Source organism: Vombatus ursinus, unplaced genomic scaffold (genome assembly GCF_900497805.2).
Source record: "Vombatus ursinus unplaced genomic scaffold, bare-nosed wombat genome assembly UNPS02014786.1, whole genome shotgun sequence".
Taxonomy (NCBI): Eukaryota; Metazoa; Chordata; class Mammalia; order Diprotodontia; family Vombatidae; genus Vombatus; species Vombatus ursinus.
The window spans coordinates 535584-554824 of NW_020954564.1; the positions used below are offsets into that span (position 1 = coordinate 535584).

The 19241-nt window shown below is 43.7% G+C and overlaps 1 protein-coding gene across 1 annotated transcript; it reads right to left on the reverse strand.

Annotated features, from left to right (window-relative positions):
- Positions 1–3789: 3789 nt before the first annotated feature.
- On the reverse strand, positions 3790–19235 carry CUNH20orf96 (chromosome unknown C20orf96 homolog). The gene is made up of 10 exons (XM_027867995.1): positions 18962–19235; positions 18036–18144; positions 16662–16789; positions 15126–15284; positions 8070–8169; positions 6106–6263; positions 5917–6018; positions 5648–5734; positions 4957–5075; positions 3790–4072 (listed from the first exon to the last, which is right to left on the reverse strand). Exons 1-10 carry the CDS (start codon positions 19028–19030, stop codon positions 4012–4014), a joined length of 1092 nt encoding a protein of 363 aa, XP_027723796.1. The 5' UTR covers positions 19031–19235; the 3' UTR covers positions 3790–4011.
- Between the last annotated feature and the right edge of the window lie 6 nt (positions 19236–19241).

Sequence of the window (19241 nt, forward strand, 5' to 3'; positions counted from 1 at the left end):
AGTGTTTAATCTGGAGTGGACAAACAGATACTTGTTTACTTTCATGAGAGACAAAATATTGTGCCTTGTTTGCCAAGAAGTAATAGCTGTTCTGAAGGAATACAATTTTCATCATCATTTTGAATCAAAACATCCTGACTTATCAAACTGGATACCAATGAAAAGCAAATTAAAGAGTCTAAATTGCTGAAAGATCTCAGGGGGGAACAACAGTTTTTCAAGAAAGTAAACTCAGAAAATGAAGCAGCTACTGAGGTTAATTTTCAGATTTCTAAAAAAATCAATTGCAAACATGATTCCAGAGTTTGATAAACTGCTGACAAGAAGTGTAATACATCCCATTAACTATAAACAGGAAGAAAACCTGAAAAATATTTAAATTAAAATTTGTGCCACTTAGCAAAGGAATTTTTAACATTAATTTGATTTCATGATAAAAAAACTTAAATAATAAGTATAATTAATTGATATTTATTGAAATTTATTTTTAATATGTTTTAATTGCAAAAATAGTGTAATCATTAATTATACCTTTACTTGGAAAGTGAGCTGCTAAAAATCTATCTGTGCTCTGAAGAAGTTTAATCTATTTTAATTTTGGCCCCTACCTACTGCCAAGCTGTGTAGGTCTGACCTAGACTGTTGCAGTCAACTCCTAATTAAACTCCAGGCTTCTGGTCTCTCCCCTCTCCAATCTATCCTCCACCTCCCACCCCTGCCAAATGATCTTAAAGCAATCTGACTGTGTCACTTCTCTGCTGAAGAATCTTCAGGGGATCCCTATTACCTCTAGGATAAAACACGTTATTCTATTTTACACTTAAAGTCCTTCACAATCCAATTCTAGTCTACCTTGACGAATTTATTCAGTTGTAGTCCTCTTCAGGAACTCTACATTTCTACTAAAACTGGACTATTTACTATTCCCCCAAAATTTGACATCCCATCTCCTGTCCCCAATGCCTGTGCATATGCTGTCCCCCATGCCCAGAATGCTCTCCTTCCTCTCCATCATTTTTTAGGATCCTTCACCTCATTTAAGTCTCTATTCATGATCTACCTCCTACAGGAAACCTTTCCTGATCCCTCTTGTCAGCACTGTCTCCACCTCATATTATCATGTTTGCTATCAGATTACATGTTGTATCCCAAAAGTAAGGATGGGGCCAGTCTTAATTTTGCCTTTGTATCCACAGGTCCCCAGCACAAGGTCAGGCACACAGTAGGTGCTTAACAAATGCTTGTTGGATTGGATTACTTTTATTTTTCATTCTTCTTCCCTGGGGTAAATGCAGGAAATGAAGCTGAGGGCAGCCCCTCACTTACTACTTGAAAACCCTTAACTGGTGGATAAAGAGAACTCTTCTGTAATACACTAAATTTCTAACATTTTTGCTGCTGCTGTGCTTGGAACACTCAAATATTTAATTTGGCCAACAGGGGAATCCCACAAAGGCACTCACTGCACTCTATTGTTTGATTAGCTAGAACCTATCACTAGGAGTGATTCAACTGACCTACTAAATATTATCTACTAAGGATATTCCAAAGACATGGCATGAACAGTCAACAAATGGAATAGATAAAGTGCAACATTTGAAAAGAGCAAATGGGTGTTGGCCTCCAGAAGGATTATAACAACTCATCTCCATGGTGGCCAAAGTCATTTGACCAGAGATTATTGAACTTGGGACTCAAGTGACCTGAAACTGACTATGCCTTGAGAGACAAGCAGACCAGAAGCCAAGAAGATATGCCAAGAAACCATTGGTCTGGAGGAAACATCTACACATCACCTGCATACTTACACCGCCACAAATAGTATAATCATTGTACCAACAGCTTGCCAACACCATGTGAGTAATATCCACATATAAGCAATATACTTATCTTTTCAAGTTCCTAAAAAATGTTTAAAGAATTCAATTTTAAATTCACTCATTACTTGTGATATCCAAAATCTAAATAAGACCTAAAAATAAACAAAGGCAGAACCCATTTCTCAAACAGCACATTTAGAGCACTGAAAAGATATATGAGGTGAGGGGGAGGGAAGGCAGTCATGCCCCTCTGGGTTTTCTCACTCCCTTTGCCAATTTGGAACTAGGGAATAAAATACGCAAGAGGTAATGGCAGGTATCCATCCTCTTTTTGTTGAAAAGGCTAGATAGTTCAAGTGCATGAGTGTCTGAGCACGTATATGTTTATGTGTATGGGTATCATTTTACCTTGGTTAACAAATCCCAAAGGAAAACAGGGTATGAAGAGGATCAAGGAAAGTTCCAGAGTCAACACTAGGTCAACGGCAGTAGAAACCGTATCCCAGAGCCGAGGGGAAGAATGCAATCTCATGACTCAAAAGAACTGATCAGCAAGGTGCACAGAAGTCTCACAGCCAAGGCTGCTGCTATGTTTAGTCTCACAGGGCACAGAAATACCATCTCTACCTCTTGCAGGCCAAGGGGCCTCAGGAAAGCATTTTCTAAACCTTAAAGCCCTCTCTAGATGTTAACAATAATGCCGAGAATAACTGCTCTTTACTGTACCAGAAGGACCCGACAGACCCTGGGCTCTGTCCTGATGAAGCATCAGAGGATTTCAGTGGGGCTGACAGGACTTAGAACACAGGTCCCAAAAGGGCCTGTGTCTGAAGCTCATCATCAGAAAAGCTGTCCACCAAGTGATGAACTTTTTTTTTTTGTGGCCAAACTAACTCATCAAGACTAAAGTATAGAGGGAATAGCTGAACCAGTATCAGGGCCCTGAATTATCTTAAAAGTTATTATCTTAATTGGAGAGTACACAAAAAGAATCTATATCTAGGAAGGTCTCCACGTCCCTTCCAGAGTTACGTCTACCACTGGTAATGAAGTTTCTAACAAAGTATGCCACTGAGGGGGAAGCCAGGTGGTGCAGTGGGTAAAGCAATGGCCCTAGAGTCAGGAGGACCTGAGCCCAAATCTTGCCTTGACACTTATTAGCTGTGTGACCCTCGGCAAGTCACTTAATCCCAATTGCCTCACCAAAAAAAAAAAAAAAAGTACGTCACTGAAACACATGCTCTGTAATGAAGATTATAAAACTTGAGTGTCTCTGAGTGGTTCTCTAGTATTGTTTGTATTTGTGTACATAGCTACGTGTAGATGCCATACAGATGGAATTGAGACAAGGGCTGTGAATGAACAGATGGCTGTCTGGACCCTAGAAGATGGCATAAAACGATCCCAGATGGGTAACAGGTTGAAAAGAGTTAGGAAACACTAGCCTTAGACAACAATCTTAAACAGATCACTGAAGTCAGCTTCCTTGAACTTCTCCCTTGTCCGTCTGACAATGGGCACCACAGGGACTGGTTTTGTACCTGGTTATGCCAGGGAGAGGCTGAAGTTCCAGTGCTGGAGGAGATGCACAGATGACAAAGAAACTAAGGTGAAGTTACTTACCTAAAGCCACACAAGCAGTAAAGTGCTATGCTGCCATTTGAACCTAGATCTCTTAATTTCAAATCTACTTTCTATAACACCGAGTTGTCCAAGTAGAAATGGAACAGTGCACCCCACCAAAGAGAGCTACTAAGTCTATCTGACACGCAGGGAGAGGATCACGTCCCCTTTAGTCTGTTGGTGGCCCTTCGTCGCTGGACACCAATCCCTCGCCTCAAAGACCTGAAAATGAGCTTAGGATCTCAGAGCCCACAACCAACAGAGAGGCAGAGAAGTCAGAACAGCTATTGTGGCCACCCCAGAACACCCCCTCCCCCTGACAGTTGTAAATCACATGCTGACCAAATGAAAATCTAATTTTATTAGTTAAAAGGAAAGTGTGGCATCAAGTGAAAAAGAGGTAAAAATCAGAGGGTGAAGAAGTTGCTGAAAACTCCTCTAAATGGACTAAGATGTCCTACATGAAGCTGGGAACATAGCTCCCAGGATGGAGAACAACGATGATTGGGAGAAAGACAAGGGATGTCGGACATGACCAGCCAGGGTAGAGTCCTATCCTGTGCCAGGGCTAAAAGGGAAGAATTTCTTCCTCAGGGATATTGAGGATGACATCCATGTCTGGAGTACACCTGGTGGAAGGCCGAGGGAGGAAGGAGAAAGATTAAGCACATTACAGTGAGTGGTTATCTCTAGAACAAAGCTCCCACAGATAGAGGTCTCAGGAGGATGGGCAGGTGGGGCCACGTGGGTAAGGGGCCTTCTCAGCCCTTCCTTCAAAGAAGGCTGGTACCAAGGATGTAGTGGGACAACAGAGAAGCCCCATCCCCAAAGGCTAAACCCACTCCAAGAGTTATCCAACAACAACAACAACAACAAAGAAAACCCAAACCCCCACACCAAATTTCTCCACAAATGGAGCAATGGCTTAAAAAAATCTAAATCTAAAATCTTGGGGAAAGTGACTTGCTAGGTTTGCTGTCCTAGGACAGGAACAATATTTAGGTATGATGCCCATGAGGCCATGAGGAGCATGGTGCTGTCAGTGGAAGAACTTGAACACTATCAGGTTCCTGAGTCCCCATGGAATGGCCTCCCAATCTCCTCCAATCCAATCCTGCCTTTTTCCTGTACTTAGGCATTTTGCTATGTTCTCTCTTAGGCTTGGTATGAGCTCCTTCTCTTCCCTACTCCACCTACCGAAACTTTTCCATTCTCCAAGGCCCAACAAATGGGATGGATAAAGTGTAACATTTGAAAAGAGCAAAGGGATGCTGCTTCTTCTAAAAACAACTAATCCACCCACTCGCCTCTTTGGGCTTCTCACTTTCTTCTTCCTCGAGATCACTCAACCAGTTAGTGGAAGAGCTAAGAATAAATCCCAAGAGTCTTGATTTCCTTTCCAGCGGTCCTGCCCCTCTGTCCCACTACCTCCTCAGCATAGTGAAGGGATTCCCACTACTGGGTCAGGGTCCCAGAGCAAGTGTATCCCAGGCAACCTGTTTACAGCACATACTTGGGTTTCCGAAGCAGGACACTGGCAAAGACCACCTCCCGTGGGTCCTTCCTCTGCATCTGGAGGTCCCGTACCTGGCCCTTTAGCCTGGGAAGTTCCTTCTTCATACGGTCAATGTGCTGAAGGGGCAGAGAAGTGGGAGGAAAGGAGTAGAAAGTTGATTGTCTCCTTTCCAGAGGAGAGATTCAGGTATCCCGGAGAAAGGAAGTTTAAAAAAAAAAAAGTAGAAACAAAGAAATTTTTGAAAATGGGCTGTCACTATCAGTCTGTATTCCTGACAGCGTGACCTCCCTCAGGGCAAGAAGGTAGAAGAATTCCCAGGTGGTCATGGATGGTGATGGTCAAGAGGGTGATGATGGATGGTGAGCTTTAATGAAGAGTCTCTCAACACACTCCCCAAACAAGTGTTTTTTATCATTTACTGGGGGTTAGAGTGATGAAGAAGGCCCCAAGCTAGTCAGTCGTTCACATCACCAGAGGTCCGGGCAGGATTGTTTCCTGAGGTCCCAAGTACTGCCCCAAATCCTTCAAATATCCTAATCAAAAGAGGACAGTCAAGAGAATGCTTCCATTTCTATATTTCCAGTAGACCTTCTAGGCTTATTCGCTCTATAGCCCTCAGCCTCGAGCTGAAGTCATTGGTGTCTGACTGCCCGCTCCTAATCCCTGTTTTCTCTGGGGTCTCACTCACCACTCTGAATTGGACTATCTGCTTCAAGAGTCGCTGGTTACTTAGAGTCTTCCTCATAAGAGCAGCCTGATAGGGAAGGATGGTTCTCTGTGGAGGTGGGAGAGATCAGCCAGATGCAAAACAGGTGGCAACTAAAGGCCCCTCCCACAAGCAGCAGGCACCTCTCTAATGCAGAGAGGTGGGGAGGGAAAAAGAGGCCTTAGTGCCTCCCAGTCACACTCCCACCAATGGGTGGGGTCTTCAGAAGGTCCATAGGACCTACTGCTCACCTTGGCCATGACATATAAGATTTTCTCTGTCTTCACCATCAGCTTCTTTGACAATGTCTGAAGCACATCCTTGCATATCTCCTGCAACTCCTCTAGTTCATCCTGGTGGCCAAGAGAAAAAAATCACTTCCTGGCCCTGGGGCCTCCCTTGGGGAGGCACCTAGAACAAAGAGGCAGGAGAACCCTTACCTCATTGCTATTTTTCATCTCCTGGATCTGACGCATGAGGTCGGCAATCTGCACAGACTTAACTGGATACTCCTGGTCCATGTAGGTGGTCAGGAAATTCAGTTCATCTTGGGCCTTACGAATGTTCGTTTTCACTTTTGTCAGCTGCTGCTCCAGGTCTAGTGAAGGTTGGGGGAAGGAGGGAGAGAAGAAAAAGGGAAGCTCCCTGCACCAAAGGTCACACCCCTCAGCCATAAGCCCACTTCTCTAAAGCTATTAAATGATTTATCCAAGATCTCACAGCAAATTGGTGGCAGAATAGACTAGAATCTGATTTCTCATCTAGGGATTTTCCCTCTATGTCATGCTAACTCCACTGCAGAGATGGATAGGCTCTGTGATCCAGGGCCTCACCAGCCCTCCTTCCCAGGCAAAGGTAGTCTGCAGGAGTCTTGACATAATTTATAGACCAACTCCATTCTTCTGCTTCAGAACAGTCCTATTGATTATTTCAATTAATCTCCTACTGTGTACCAGGCATTATGCTAGGCACTAGGGATGCAAAAACAAAAATGAGATAGCCCTTGCCCTCAAGGAGCTTACATTCTAATAGAAGATAACTTTTATTTCCTTGGTTCCCCTGCAGTGGGAAGTTGGGTTATGGTAGAGAGGGGACCTTCAACACAGGTGATCCTCCCCTCTTCCCTTACCATAGTCAGGTCTGAGTAAAAAAAATCCTGTCTACTCTGTTGAGAGCATCCTTCTGAAACTTCTAGTCATGAGAAGGCTGGGGTCACCTAAATCAACTTGTCTGTCTTTCCTATTGCTTCTCCTCCTAGGAAGGTACAGGCAATACTGCATTCAGTTAACATAAATCTATCAAGCATCTATCACACATAAAGTTGTGTCCCCATGTAGTATCATACTCTGCTCTTACTAGGAGAAAGAGTTGTCCATTTTATTTAACTATGAAACATGGATTGTACTAAGCAACTCTCCTGGGGAGGGGGACATGCCAACAACTTAAGCAACAGGAGACAGGTTAAGTTGAACAGAGGGAGACAGGGAGATGAACCACAAAGGCCAAGGAAAAGGAAGCCACTGTCTCACGGCTCCAGTGTCTGCTGCTTAACGCAGTCCCATCAATGAGATGAGAGCCTGCTCTTTGAAATTTGGCAAAAGAGTCCCCAGAGAGCACTGAGTAGAAATAAGAATAACATTAATCTAGAGAGTAGAAACAGCATGGGGGCCTGGAGCTCAGGGAAGGGGACAGTGAATAAGACCAGTGATCTCAGAGGCCACACGGCTTCCAAGGAGAAAGAAAAAGCCTGTCTCTTCTGCAGGCCAAGCTTGTGTGCTGGGTACATCTCAGACAGCACATGTAGGGAAGCAAGGAACCAGAAGAAAGTCACATCAACAAGTCAGGTTCTGGGGCATGTTGGTGAAAGAAAGAAAAGGGTTCACACTTGGGATACCAGAAAAATGGAAATCACAGACTTTGCTTTCAGTAATTATGTTTAATTATTGAAGATAAAACATATAAAATAATATGAGGCAATATATATGAAATTAGACTAGCAATCAGGAGACCTGCACAAGTCCCACCTCTGCCATCAACAGGCTGTGTGACCCTGGGCAAATCACCTCTCTCTTAGAGCCTCGGTTTCCTCATGTAAAGTGTTAGAGAGTTAGATAAACATCCCTTCCAGCTGACATTGGGTTCTAAGTCCTAAGGGCCTTTCTGGCTCCAAAATTCTATGTTCTCTTATTCATTCTAGGTTTGCAGGACTTAGCACATTGCTTTGCACATAGTAGGCACGTAATATCTTGTTGCCTAATTGAATTCTATGCTTTAAGGTTCTTTCTGGCTCTGACAGTCTAGGTTCAAATGCCCCTTCTAGCCTAAAACCACATGAGTCTGTGACCACAGGAGACAACCCAGGGCCACAAGGCCAAGAGTATGCCACCGCCACAGGGACACTCACCATTCACTTTGACCTTTGCCTGTGCCGACCACTTCTCTAGCTTGCTCTTCATTTCTTGCATTTGCTTGTGGTTTGCGTCCTCTAGAGTGCCAATGACAGTCTGCGTGCACAGACACAGAGGCAGGTGTGGGTGAGGAGGCTCTGCCCCCCCCCTGCCAGTTATTGCTATGGCTCTGCCAACACTTTTCCCCTGTGAGCCTCCTCACCGTGAGTCATCCAGCACTCAGGTCAAAATGCAGCAAAAATTAGTCAATTTACTGTAGGCAGTAGCAACAACATGGATGTAGACAATTGACAGGTAAGGCAATCCCTGGACAGGTCCCAGAAAAGGCTAGATGGCCACTTGGGAAGTGTCTTTGGTGTCGCCCAAGTGAGAAGCTATGATGATTCTACGAATACTCCAGGACCTGACTGTATCCAGATATGGAAATAGGTATATCTTCACCTCACATCACCAAATGGTTCCACAAAAACATGATATTAGTGTAGGGAAAAAAATTTTTTGAAGCAAAACTCTCTGATAAAGGCCTCATTTCTCATACATGCAGAGAACAGAGTCAAATTCATAAAAATAAGAGTCATTCCCCAATTGGTAAATGATCAAAAGATATGAACAGTTTTCAGAAGATATAATCAAAGGTATTTATAGCCATATGAAAAAATGCTTTAACTCACTATTGATTGGAGAAATGAAAATTAAAACAATTCTGAGGTACTACCTCATACTTAATTAGACTGACTAATAGGACAGAAAAGGAAAATGACAAATGGTAGAGGGGATATGGGGAAAATGAGACATTAATGCACTGCTGGTGCAGTTGTGAATTAATTCAACCATTTTGTAGAGCAATTTAGAACTATGCCCAAAAGGTCTATAAAACCGTGCCTGCCCTTTGATCCAGCAACACCACTACTAGGTCTGTATCCCAAAAGACATAAAAAACAAAAAGGAAAAGGACCAATTTGTACAAAAATATTTAAAGCAGCCCTTTTCTGGTGGCAAAGAACTGGAAATTGAGGGGATGTCCATCAATTGTGGAATGGCTGAACAAGTTGTAGTATGTGATTATGATGGAATACTACTGTGCTATAAAAACTGATGAGCAGGGTACTCTCAGAAAAACCTGGAAAGATTTACATGAGTTGATACAAAGTGAAATGTACTATGTTCAAAGTAACAGCAATATTATAAGATGAGCAGCTATGAATGACTTAGCTATTCTCAGTAATATAATGATCCAAGACAACTCTGAAGGACTTATGATGAAAAATGCCCTCCATTCCCAGAGAAAGAACTGTGATGGTGTCTGAATCCAGATTGAAGCATACTTCTTTTTACTTTATTTTTCTTGAGGTTTTTTTTTTTAAATTTTGGTCTATGTTTTCTTTCACAACATGACTACTATGGAAATGTTTTGCATGACTACATATGTATAACCTATATAGAATTGCTTACCGTCTCAATGGGGAAGGAGGGAAAAAGGGACAGAATTTGGGACTCAAAGTTTTAAAGATGAATGTTAAAAACTGTTTTTACATTTAACTAGGGAAAAATAAAATACTAAATAAGTTTTCTAAAACAAAAAAACATGCTGTTAGGAGAAATGTTACCCATGCCTGTGAGGGTGGAGGGGAAAGGTATGTCCTTTGCAGAAGACTTGGGTTTGAGTTCTGATGGTTCGGCAGTTTACTACAGGTTACCTGTGTGACCATGGGCACGTCATTTCATCACTCAGTGTCTCAGTTTCCTTCTCTGAAAACCATAGCTCCTATTGGCACTGCCCAACTCAAAGGGATGTTGTGAGAAAAGTGCTTATGCAAACTTGAACTTTTATTATAATTATTATTGTTGTTATTCATTTTGTAGGAACACTGTTGTAAGTGGAACAGTAAGCAGACTGACACTCAAAGAGTTCCTATTGCTGGGGCTGAGTATTTTAGCAGGCGAGGCTTGGTTCAACATAGGACCTCACTTTGAAAGGCTGTTAGTGGTAGAAATGCTGCAGAGGGTGTGCCTTGTCTAGCTCAGAGGATCATAGGATTAGCTCTTCCCGGTGCCCTTGGTTTCAACAACTCAATCCAATCTGTCCAGTCTAACCCTAACCCTGGGGTCCTTACTCCTAGTTCCCTAACGAATCCATGTTTCCCCTTCTTTCTCCAAGCTAAGCTTACTCCCAAAGCTTGCCAGGAGGTCTGTCCTCATCAGAGGACAAATTACTTCTCTGACTGAAACGTTTGACTTTTTCTGCCTTTTTCTCTCTCTTTAGCTCAAATGCCTCTCTTCTCTTCGACCTTGTATTTCTCTAAACCCCGGGGTCACCTAAATTTCTCCCAGAGGAGACAAAGAAGCCTTCTGACTTATCCACAAAGAGTTACCTATTATAGTCACTAAACATAGAAATACAAATAGATGTAACAGTGGGGATGGAAAATTTACTTGTCAGTCAGTCAACATTTATTAAGGACCTACTCTGTGCTAGGTCCTTATCATAGTCACTGTGCTAAATATTGAATGCTGGGGATACAAAGAAAGGAAAAAGACAGTGCCTGCCCTCAATAAGCTCTCAGTTTAAAGATTATAAAGGCCCCTGTGGGGCTGGGAGTGGGTGGCTCCTAGTCTATCCCAAGCCTAACTCAGGCCTTCAGCTCTCGGGAGGAGTGAAGGTTGATGGACTGTGTTAATGTGAGTTGTTAGTGAGGCTTGCTCAGCTGGGAGGGTATTAGCACAGGCACCCTGGAGGAACAACAGCACTAAGGTTAAGCGGAATGAGATTCTCTCTCTCTCTCTCTCTCTCTCTCTCTCTCTTTCCAATCCCAGCTCTGTCACTTGCTCCCTAGGTGACTCCAAGCAACTCAGTAATATAAGCCTCAGTTTCTTCAATGGGTGAAATAATCCCTGTCCTGTCTACCACAGGGCAGCTAGGTGGTGCAGTGGACAGAATACCAGGCCTGGAATCAGGAAGACTCATCTTCAAATCTGACCGCAGACACTTACTAGTTGTGTGACCCTGAGTGAGTCACTTAACCCTGTTTGCCTCAGTTTCCTCATCTGTAAAATGAGCTGGAGAAACAAACAGCAAAACATTCTAGTATCCGTGCCAAGAAAACCCCAAATGGGGTCACAATGAGCTGGACACAACTCAACAACAAGAATAGCCACCTATCTACCACCCAGGGCTGTTTTGAGAATCAAATGACACAATGGATGTAAAAGTCAGTAAGCAGTATACAAAGTGCTCGTATAGAATAATTAATAATGACATTTATATAACGCTTTTAAGATTTGCAAAATGTCTTACAAACAAGTCATTTGATCCTCACAACTCTTCCATCCAGGAACTTCTCTCCGGTGCCAGGCTGAACTCTCTGCCCAAGTGCCCAGCAGCTTCCCCACCTCCAGCCTGGCACCCAGGGGTTTGCAACCTTTCTCCCACTGCAGTCAGACTCTATCCCAGGACCATCTATCCAGCACCCAGCACCTCTAGGGACAACATCTCTTCTACCCCCTGTCCCCAGTGCCTCTTCCAAGGCAAGTAAAGCACCACAGCCTCCTAACCAAGCTTCCATTAGCTCCACCTGCTCTTGTCTACTCTGGGGAAGGGCTGGGGCTTCACAGGACAAAAGATCACCATCTGGGCTAAGCTGAAACTCGAGGGAGGACCCATAGAATCTAATTCCATGCTTCCTTCACAGAACTTCTCTCCAATCATTGTTACTCTACCTGCACTCACTCCTCAATTGCTAGCACACACCCATGCCCTTGTACTCGCCTCATTCCAGGGATTCTGAAGCCCCATCCCACATTCTCAACTCAGTGGTGATCCCTCACACCTGGCCACCTTGACTCCCTCCCCACCAAGGTCCTGCTTTCTAGATCTGCCCCCCTCTTCCACAGTGCCATTTGGAATTTCTGATCCACATTAATCAAACTTTCTTTCATCTTAAACCTCCTCCTTTCTCACCCTTCCATCTTGTGGCCCTCACTGAGACCTGACTACTTCATGATGACACTGCTTCCCCTGCCATCCTTTCCAGTACTGATTACTTTTTCTCTCTCAGACTCACAGGTTGTAGTCGGAGGGCTAAAATATGCTGTTATCCCCTATTGCCACCCCAGACTCTTCCTTTACCACCTTCACTCAACACCCTCTCCTCCTCTGAGGTTGTGCTATACAAATTTATCACCCAATACAGATCCTGGTGGCTGCTACCTACTAGCCCCCAAGATATTCTCCTCCCTTCCTCAATGGCTTCAGTACCTAGTCTCTCTCAGTTCTCATAATAAGGTTTTTACATATTGATGCCATCTTAAATGCCCTAACTTCCAAGTTTCTCAGCCTCCTCCATTTCCATAACCTACTCCTCCACCCCACCACAGTTCTATATGAAGATGGTCATATTCTTGATCTTGCTATCATCACCTTGCAGGATTTCGCTTCCTGGTCCACAAGCTCCTGCATTCTTCCACCTGATCGTAATCTCTTCTCATTTCATCTTTCACTCTCTTACAACCCTTAATTCTGTTCTTTGACTTCAACTTGATGTCCATTCTCTCTGTCCCTCCAGTCCTTTCCTATGCCACCACCCTCACACCGGCTATACTCTCCCCTCTCTCCTATCTTGACTCCCTTGGTGAACCCACTTAACTCTACACTAGCCTCTACTCTTAAATCCCTTGCCCCCTTGACTTATCACTGATCACGCCTCGCCAAGCTCAACCCTAGATTGCTCTTAACATTCACCTCCTTTACTCTTATTCAGGTGTTGCTGAATATGAGCTGGAGAAAACCAAGAGCTTGCACTGACTAGAGTCCCACAACCAGGCTATGTCATCTGACCGCAACTAGGCCCTCACTGCAACAAGGCAAACATTCTCCTCCTCTCTAATCAGTTTGCCATCCTGCTCCCCACAGTGGCTATTCCAAGCCTTCTTAACCTTCCTCCCAGAGGACCCCCTTCCCTGAGCTTTTCAGCTGAGAACCTTGCCTCATACTGCACCGAAAAAAAATGGAGAACCTTTGTCAAGAGCTTTTCCCCTCCTCCTCAGATACCTTCTACATTCAGCTTTTAAACCCATCATTAAACTGAAAATGCCTTTTCCAAAGTTACCAGTGATCTCTCAATGGCCAAACATAATGGCCATTTATCAGTCCTCATTTTTCTTAGCCTCTCTGAAGCACGTAGCACTAGTGATCACTTTCCCTTCTTGATTTTTTCCTGACTCTCCTCACTGCTCTCTCCCGGCTTTCCTCCCACCTGCCCCACTTCTCTGTGTCCTCTGTAGGTTCTGCACTCATACCTACTAACCATGGTTATCTCTCAAGGCTGTGACCTGGGCCTTCTTCTTGTCTATAGAATATCTTGGTGATATTCCATATCTGTCTTGGTGATAGAATATCTGTCTTGGTGATCTCATCAGGTCCTATGATAAATTATCATCTCTATGCAGATGATTCCCAGATCTATACGTCCAGCCCTGGCCTCTCACCTGAGCTCCAGTGCCACATCACCAACTGCCTTTTGGGAGGCAACTGGTGGCATAGTGGATAGAACACTGGGCCTGGAGTTAGAATAGACTTAAGTTCACAACCAGCCTCAGACATTTAACCTCCATGTGCCTCAGTTCCTTCAACTGTAAAATGGGGATAATAATAGCAGTGACCTTGCAGGGTTGTTGTGAGGATCAAATGAGATAATATTTATAACAAATGCTTCGTATAGTAGGTGCTATATAAATGCTTATTCCTTTTTCCTTCCCCCTTCTGGATATCTTGAATTGGACGTCTCATAGGCATTTTAAACTCAACAGGTCCAGAACAAAACTCATTTTTTCCTCCAAACCCTTCCCTCCTCTCTATGACTATTGATGGTACCACTATTTTCCCAGTCACCCAGTCTCACAACCTCAGTGTCCTCCTCAGTTCCTCACTCACATTCACCTCAACGTCCAACCCATTGCCAAATGTTATAGTTTCCATCTTCACAGTGTCTCTCATGTATATTCCCTTGTCTCTACTCACAACCACAACCCTGGTTCAGGCCCTTATCGCTTCTCACCTGAACTACTGCGCTACCCTTCTAACTGAACTCCCAGCCTCAAATCTCTGCCTACTCTAATCCATCCTCCATTCGGCTGCCAAAGGGGTTTTTCTAAAGCATAGACCTGTCACCCTCTCCTTCCCCCTTGTTCATGAGTTCCAGTGGCTCCCTATTATCAAAATCAAACATCACCTCCTTTGACCGGCATTTCAAGCTCTTCCTAACTTGTCCCCTTCCTATCTTTCCAGCCTTCTTATAACACCTTAAATTCCTCTATGATTCAGCAACCCTGGTCTACTTGCAGTTCCTTGACACTTCATCCCCTATCCCTGTACCCACACATTCACTGGCTGTGCCCCTCTGCCTAGAATGTTCTGCCCCCTTCACCACAATCACTAGTGTTGGGACTTCTTTAAGACTCAGTTCAAATTCCTCCCATTCCAGAAAGACCATTCCCAGTCCTTCTAGTTCCTACTGGCTTTCCCTCTCAAGTTACCTCCCATCTACTCTGTATATATCTTGTATCAATATAGTCGTATACATGTTGTCTCCATTGGAATGTAAATTCCTGAGAGTAAGAATTAAGTGATTACACAGTAATCACTTAACAAACTTGCCCAGTGACTTGAGGTAAACCAAGACACAGGTTTTATCCCCATTTTACCCATGAAGAAACTGAGGCTCATAAAGGTTGCGACTTGCCTATTTTCACAGAGATAGTGAGGGTCAGAGACAGGATTCAAACCCAGATTTCTCCTGACCCCAGTCTACCACCCATTGCTTCACCTGTAAGAGAAACAATATTAGAGCAAAAATCTTCAACATGAGATCATGGTGATTATATTATTTTACCCTCAGAATAACCCTAAAGTAGAAAGAAGAGTCCCTGTTTTGCAGATGGGAAAAGGTACAGAAATATGGCAGGTGACACTGCAAAGTGTAGATGGGAGAGAAGGGTAGGCACCTCGGAAAGTAGTTCCAAAGGATTAGAAGTTTCTCAGTGTCACTCATTCTCACCCCAAACATGTCCTGCTGCTGTAGAAGCTTCCGCACTTTCTCTGCAGTGACGGCTTCTATGTCCTGGATCTTTTTTGCCAGCTGCTGGTTGCTGATAGTGAGGGACGTAACATGCTTTTTAAGTTCGTCTAGTGAGGCCCTCCTGAACTTAAGCATTGCCTGTGGGAGTCAGAAAGGAGAGGAAACAAAGAGATTTGATACCTAGACAGTCTCAGTGGAGTTCCTAGGGCTAATTGTCTCCTAGACAAGTGGTTCTTGAGCTGGAATCCATGAAGTATTTTTGTTTTTTTTTTAATATTTTGATAACTATATTTTGGTAAAACTGGTTTCCTTTTTCATCCTATGTATTTTATTTTATGCATTTAAAAATATTCTGATAAGGGGTCAGAAGTCTGTGATACCAAAAAGGTTAAAAACCTCTATAAAAATCCACCCTTTGGGGCTGGATTTTTGTCCAGAGGGTAACAGGGAGTGATTGTTACCTAGTGGTTATCCTGCACCCTTGTGGTCTTGGCTGGAAATTGTATTGTGATAGAGAAAGATCTCTCCTAGCCATGCAAGAGAACAGCCAAGAACATACCTCCATCCACTGGTCAGCAAAGTCCCATTGGACAGCGGGCCACTGAGTTGGCCTTAAATTTCCCATCTGCTTCTCACCTCCTTCTTTTCTATGACAGGTTTGTTTCTTGACTCCTCAGCCCTGCTTTGCTCTTGGATGAAGGAATGTAAATTTTGATCCCTGGAACTTTTTTTTCTTAAGGACTGAGCCTTAAAGCCAAACCATCAGCTCTCACTGACTGGCCAACAGTAGGTCCCAGGCCAAGCCCCACTTGGTCATAGTTTGGACCGTGATTGGCTCAGAGTGAGTGTAAATAGCAATTATTTCTGTTTTGACCAAAAACCCTGAGAGTCTTTCCTTTCCAGAATGAATTTTTTTTTTGACTAGGTGAAGAGGCCATTCTTTGCCTCATTTCTTACCTACTCTTAATCACTGAATGAGCTTTGCCTCAGTCATAGTGAGACCTGTTAAAGATCTTAGCTTAAAAAGGCCAAGGTCTCCCACTGCACTTAGAGCCATCAGCCATCCTGATTTATATCTTGCCACTGTACCCAGATGGCTCCAGAGGAGAAAGTGAGGCTGATGACTTTGCATAGCCCTTCCTCACTTAAATCCAATTCACTTGCATTTCACAGTATCACCTCCTTGATGTCATGGTCCTCTTCAAGAATGAAGGACAAACAACTCATAGTTATCCCTTCCTTATCTCCAATGTCCTTTGCCTGTAATTATGCCCAATCTATTTTCCCTAATGTGTTTCCCAGACTGAATGTAGAAACTCAGGCCTCTGCTACTCTTCCAAGTCTCCTCCATCCTGAAGAAGATCTCATGGTACAGAATCCCTCCCCAAAGCCTTCTATGGCCCCACTCCCCTCAACAGATCTGCAGCAATATTCCCTCTTGTCCAGTAACCAGCTATACATCTCACTGTGCTAAAACAGTTTCCCCTGCCCTCTCCTGTCCACAAACCCACTCACTCTTAGTATTCGGATATCAGCTTGGATTTTCTCCAGATCCATCTCATTCCCAATTATCTTTTGCTGCTGGTTCTTCACTGCATTAGAGACAGCTGCCTCCTTTGTTGTGAATTTTGTCCTGGTAAACTCTGAAAGAAAAAAATTAGCAAAAAAAAAAAAAAATCTTGGGGCAGCTAGGTGGTGCAGTGGATAGGACCTGAGTTCAAATCCAACCTCGGACCAAACACTTGACACTTACTAGCTGTGTAACCCTGGGTAAGTCACTTAACCCCAGTTGCCTAAAAAAAAAAATCTTCATGCTTTGGTAATTTAAGTCAAAAGATAAATCACTAGTTGGCTCCTGGCTGGCCACTCACATCCTTCCTTTTGTGTTTAGGTAGACAGGAGATATATCCGTTCCTAAATTACCTGTAGAGTATTCTATAGGATAAGAGCAGAAAATTCAACATCATAGCTAACATTTAGATAGGATTTTAAGGTCTGCAAAGTGCCTTTTGGGTGTTAACTCATTTGATCCTCACAACAACACTATGTTTTCATTCAATCATTTTTTAGTCATGTCCAACTCTTTGTGACCCCATTTAAGGTTTTCTTGTCGAAGATACTAGAGTAGTTTACCATTTCCTTCTCCAGCTCATTGTACAGATTGAAGAAACTGAGGCAAACATGGTAAGCGTCTAAGGCTAGATTTGAACTCATAAAAGTGAGTTTTCCTGACTCCAGGCCCAGCTCTCTATCCACTGCCACCTAGCTGCCCCAACAATATTATAAGGTGGGTGCTATTATTATCCTCATTTTGCAGATGAGGAAACTAAGTACCTTCCCCAGGGTACCAATGTCTGAGGTAGGATTTAAAGTTAAGTATTCTTGTTTCCATCCACTGTACCTCCAGGCCACCTCACAGAACATGGACAAGTCCTAAAGTACAAGTTTAATAAACTGTATGCACCATTGTAGGTAGCATGCTACAGCAGAACATGAGTTTTAGCATATGTGAAAGTGAGTATAGATAACACCTAACACATGCTCCCCAGGGCTCAAGTTGCCCTGGTGAAGGAGTTTATGCATCCCTTCTATATTAGCTCACCCTGCTCATCCCCCTCCCCACCAATTTCACCATGTCATGATGTATATCCAGTAGTCTAGTCTCTGTAGCATTCTGAAGCCACTCAAAGGATGAGGCTCTGGTTACCCTACCTCTTCAAAGGACATGAAAAAGAGTCCTCTCCCCATTCCCAACCCAGCTTCGTTCATTGTAGGAAAGGAAAAAGGCTTTTAGGGTGGCACACAGGCACCTGTGAGTGAGGAAAATGTTTTGCTTATTAAATTTTTTGACGTTGCTCCATCCTAACAAGTTCAAGTACCTCTGCCCACCTGGTCTAGGACTGGCCTTCCTCCTTGACATCCAATTTCCTGAGGCAACTTTAATCTGAGGAAGGTTCAACCTGGGCTTCTTCTTTGACTGCTGCCACTGGTTATAATCCTAATTTCCAGGTGGGAAAGAAGGCAATAAACAAACGTGTCAAGCTAATGTGGAAATACGCTTTATATGATTGCACACACATAACCTATATCATATTGGAGAGAGGGGAGAGGACAGAGGGAGGAGAATTTGAAACTCAAAATCTTTCAAAAAATGAGTGTTGAAAATTATCTTTACATGTAATTGGAAAAAATAAAATACTATTAAAAAAAAGGATCTCAAAAAAGGTGTCAAGCATTCCATCCAGAATTATGCCCATGCCCAGCTAGGGTGAATAGGTGAACACAAAGAACCAGAAGAATCCATTCGCTCTTCAAATCCAGCCTAGCCAGTGAGAAAAGAACGCCATAGGGAGTTGCATACAGTCTGAACTAGAACTCATCTAGCCAATCCCCCTATTTTTACAAAGATACCCCTTTGGTTGAAGCTGAGACTTGTTCAAGGTCTACAGCTAGGAAGGCAGAGCCAAGATTTGAACTCCAGCCCTCTGGCTCCAGACCCAGTGCTCTTCCCATTCCACCCAATCCCACTCATGAAACAGAGTCATCAAAGGTTGAAGCCTGGTCTGGACTCTATGTCAGGGCTCAGAGGAAGTTCAGGGAAGGCTTCTGGGAAGAGGTAAGATAGGAGCTGGATCTAGTGGAACCTGCAATGAGGACAAGGTGGGTGTAGACTTTAAGTGAGTAAGGGAGGAAAGCATTTTAGGTTGGGATGGTGAATGGGGCCAGGTATGACTTTTTGGGTCAGAATTTGGGGCATTACAACCTCCCTGGTCGTTCCCACTGACCACTCCACAGCAGTCAGACCCCGAACTCACCACGGGATAGTATTTGGGGATTCTAGTGATGAAGTGAGCTTCCTTTCTGAAAAGAGCAAAGAAACCCATATGAGACAATCAGCTACCATAGGCAGCAGACAAGTGTCCAAAAATAACTGCTCCTTCCCAGGCAAAGACTGGCGTTTCAGGCTCATGGGGCGGACCCAGGATCCGAACCCTTGGCAAACGGAGACTGAAGAGACTGAGTGCCACCGTGTGGCTGAGAGGGGAGAGGGGGCTGGGAGAGAATGGGCGAGGCCGTGCGAACGCGCCTTTTTCC

Coding starts and splice junctions, on each gene's coding strand:
- CUNH20orf96 (XM_027867995.1), bottom strand. CDS start 19,030: ATGGGTTTCTTTGCTCTTTTCAGAAAGGAAGCTCACTTCATCACTAGA. Junction 15,285..16,661: donor CTGATATCCGAATACTAAGA/GTGAGTGGGTTT, acceptor TGACTCCCACAG/GCAATGCTTAAGTTCAGGAG. Junction 5,076..5,647: donor AGATAGTCCAATTCAGAGTG/GTGAGTGAGACC, acceptor CTGCCCCTTCAG/CACATTGACCGTATGAAGAA.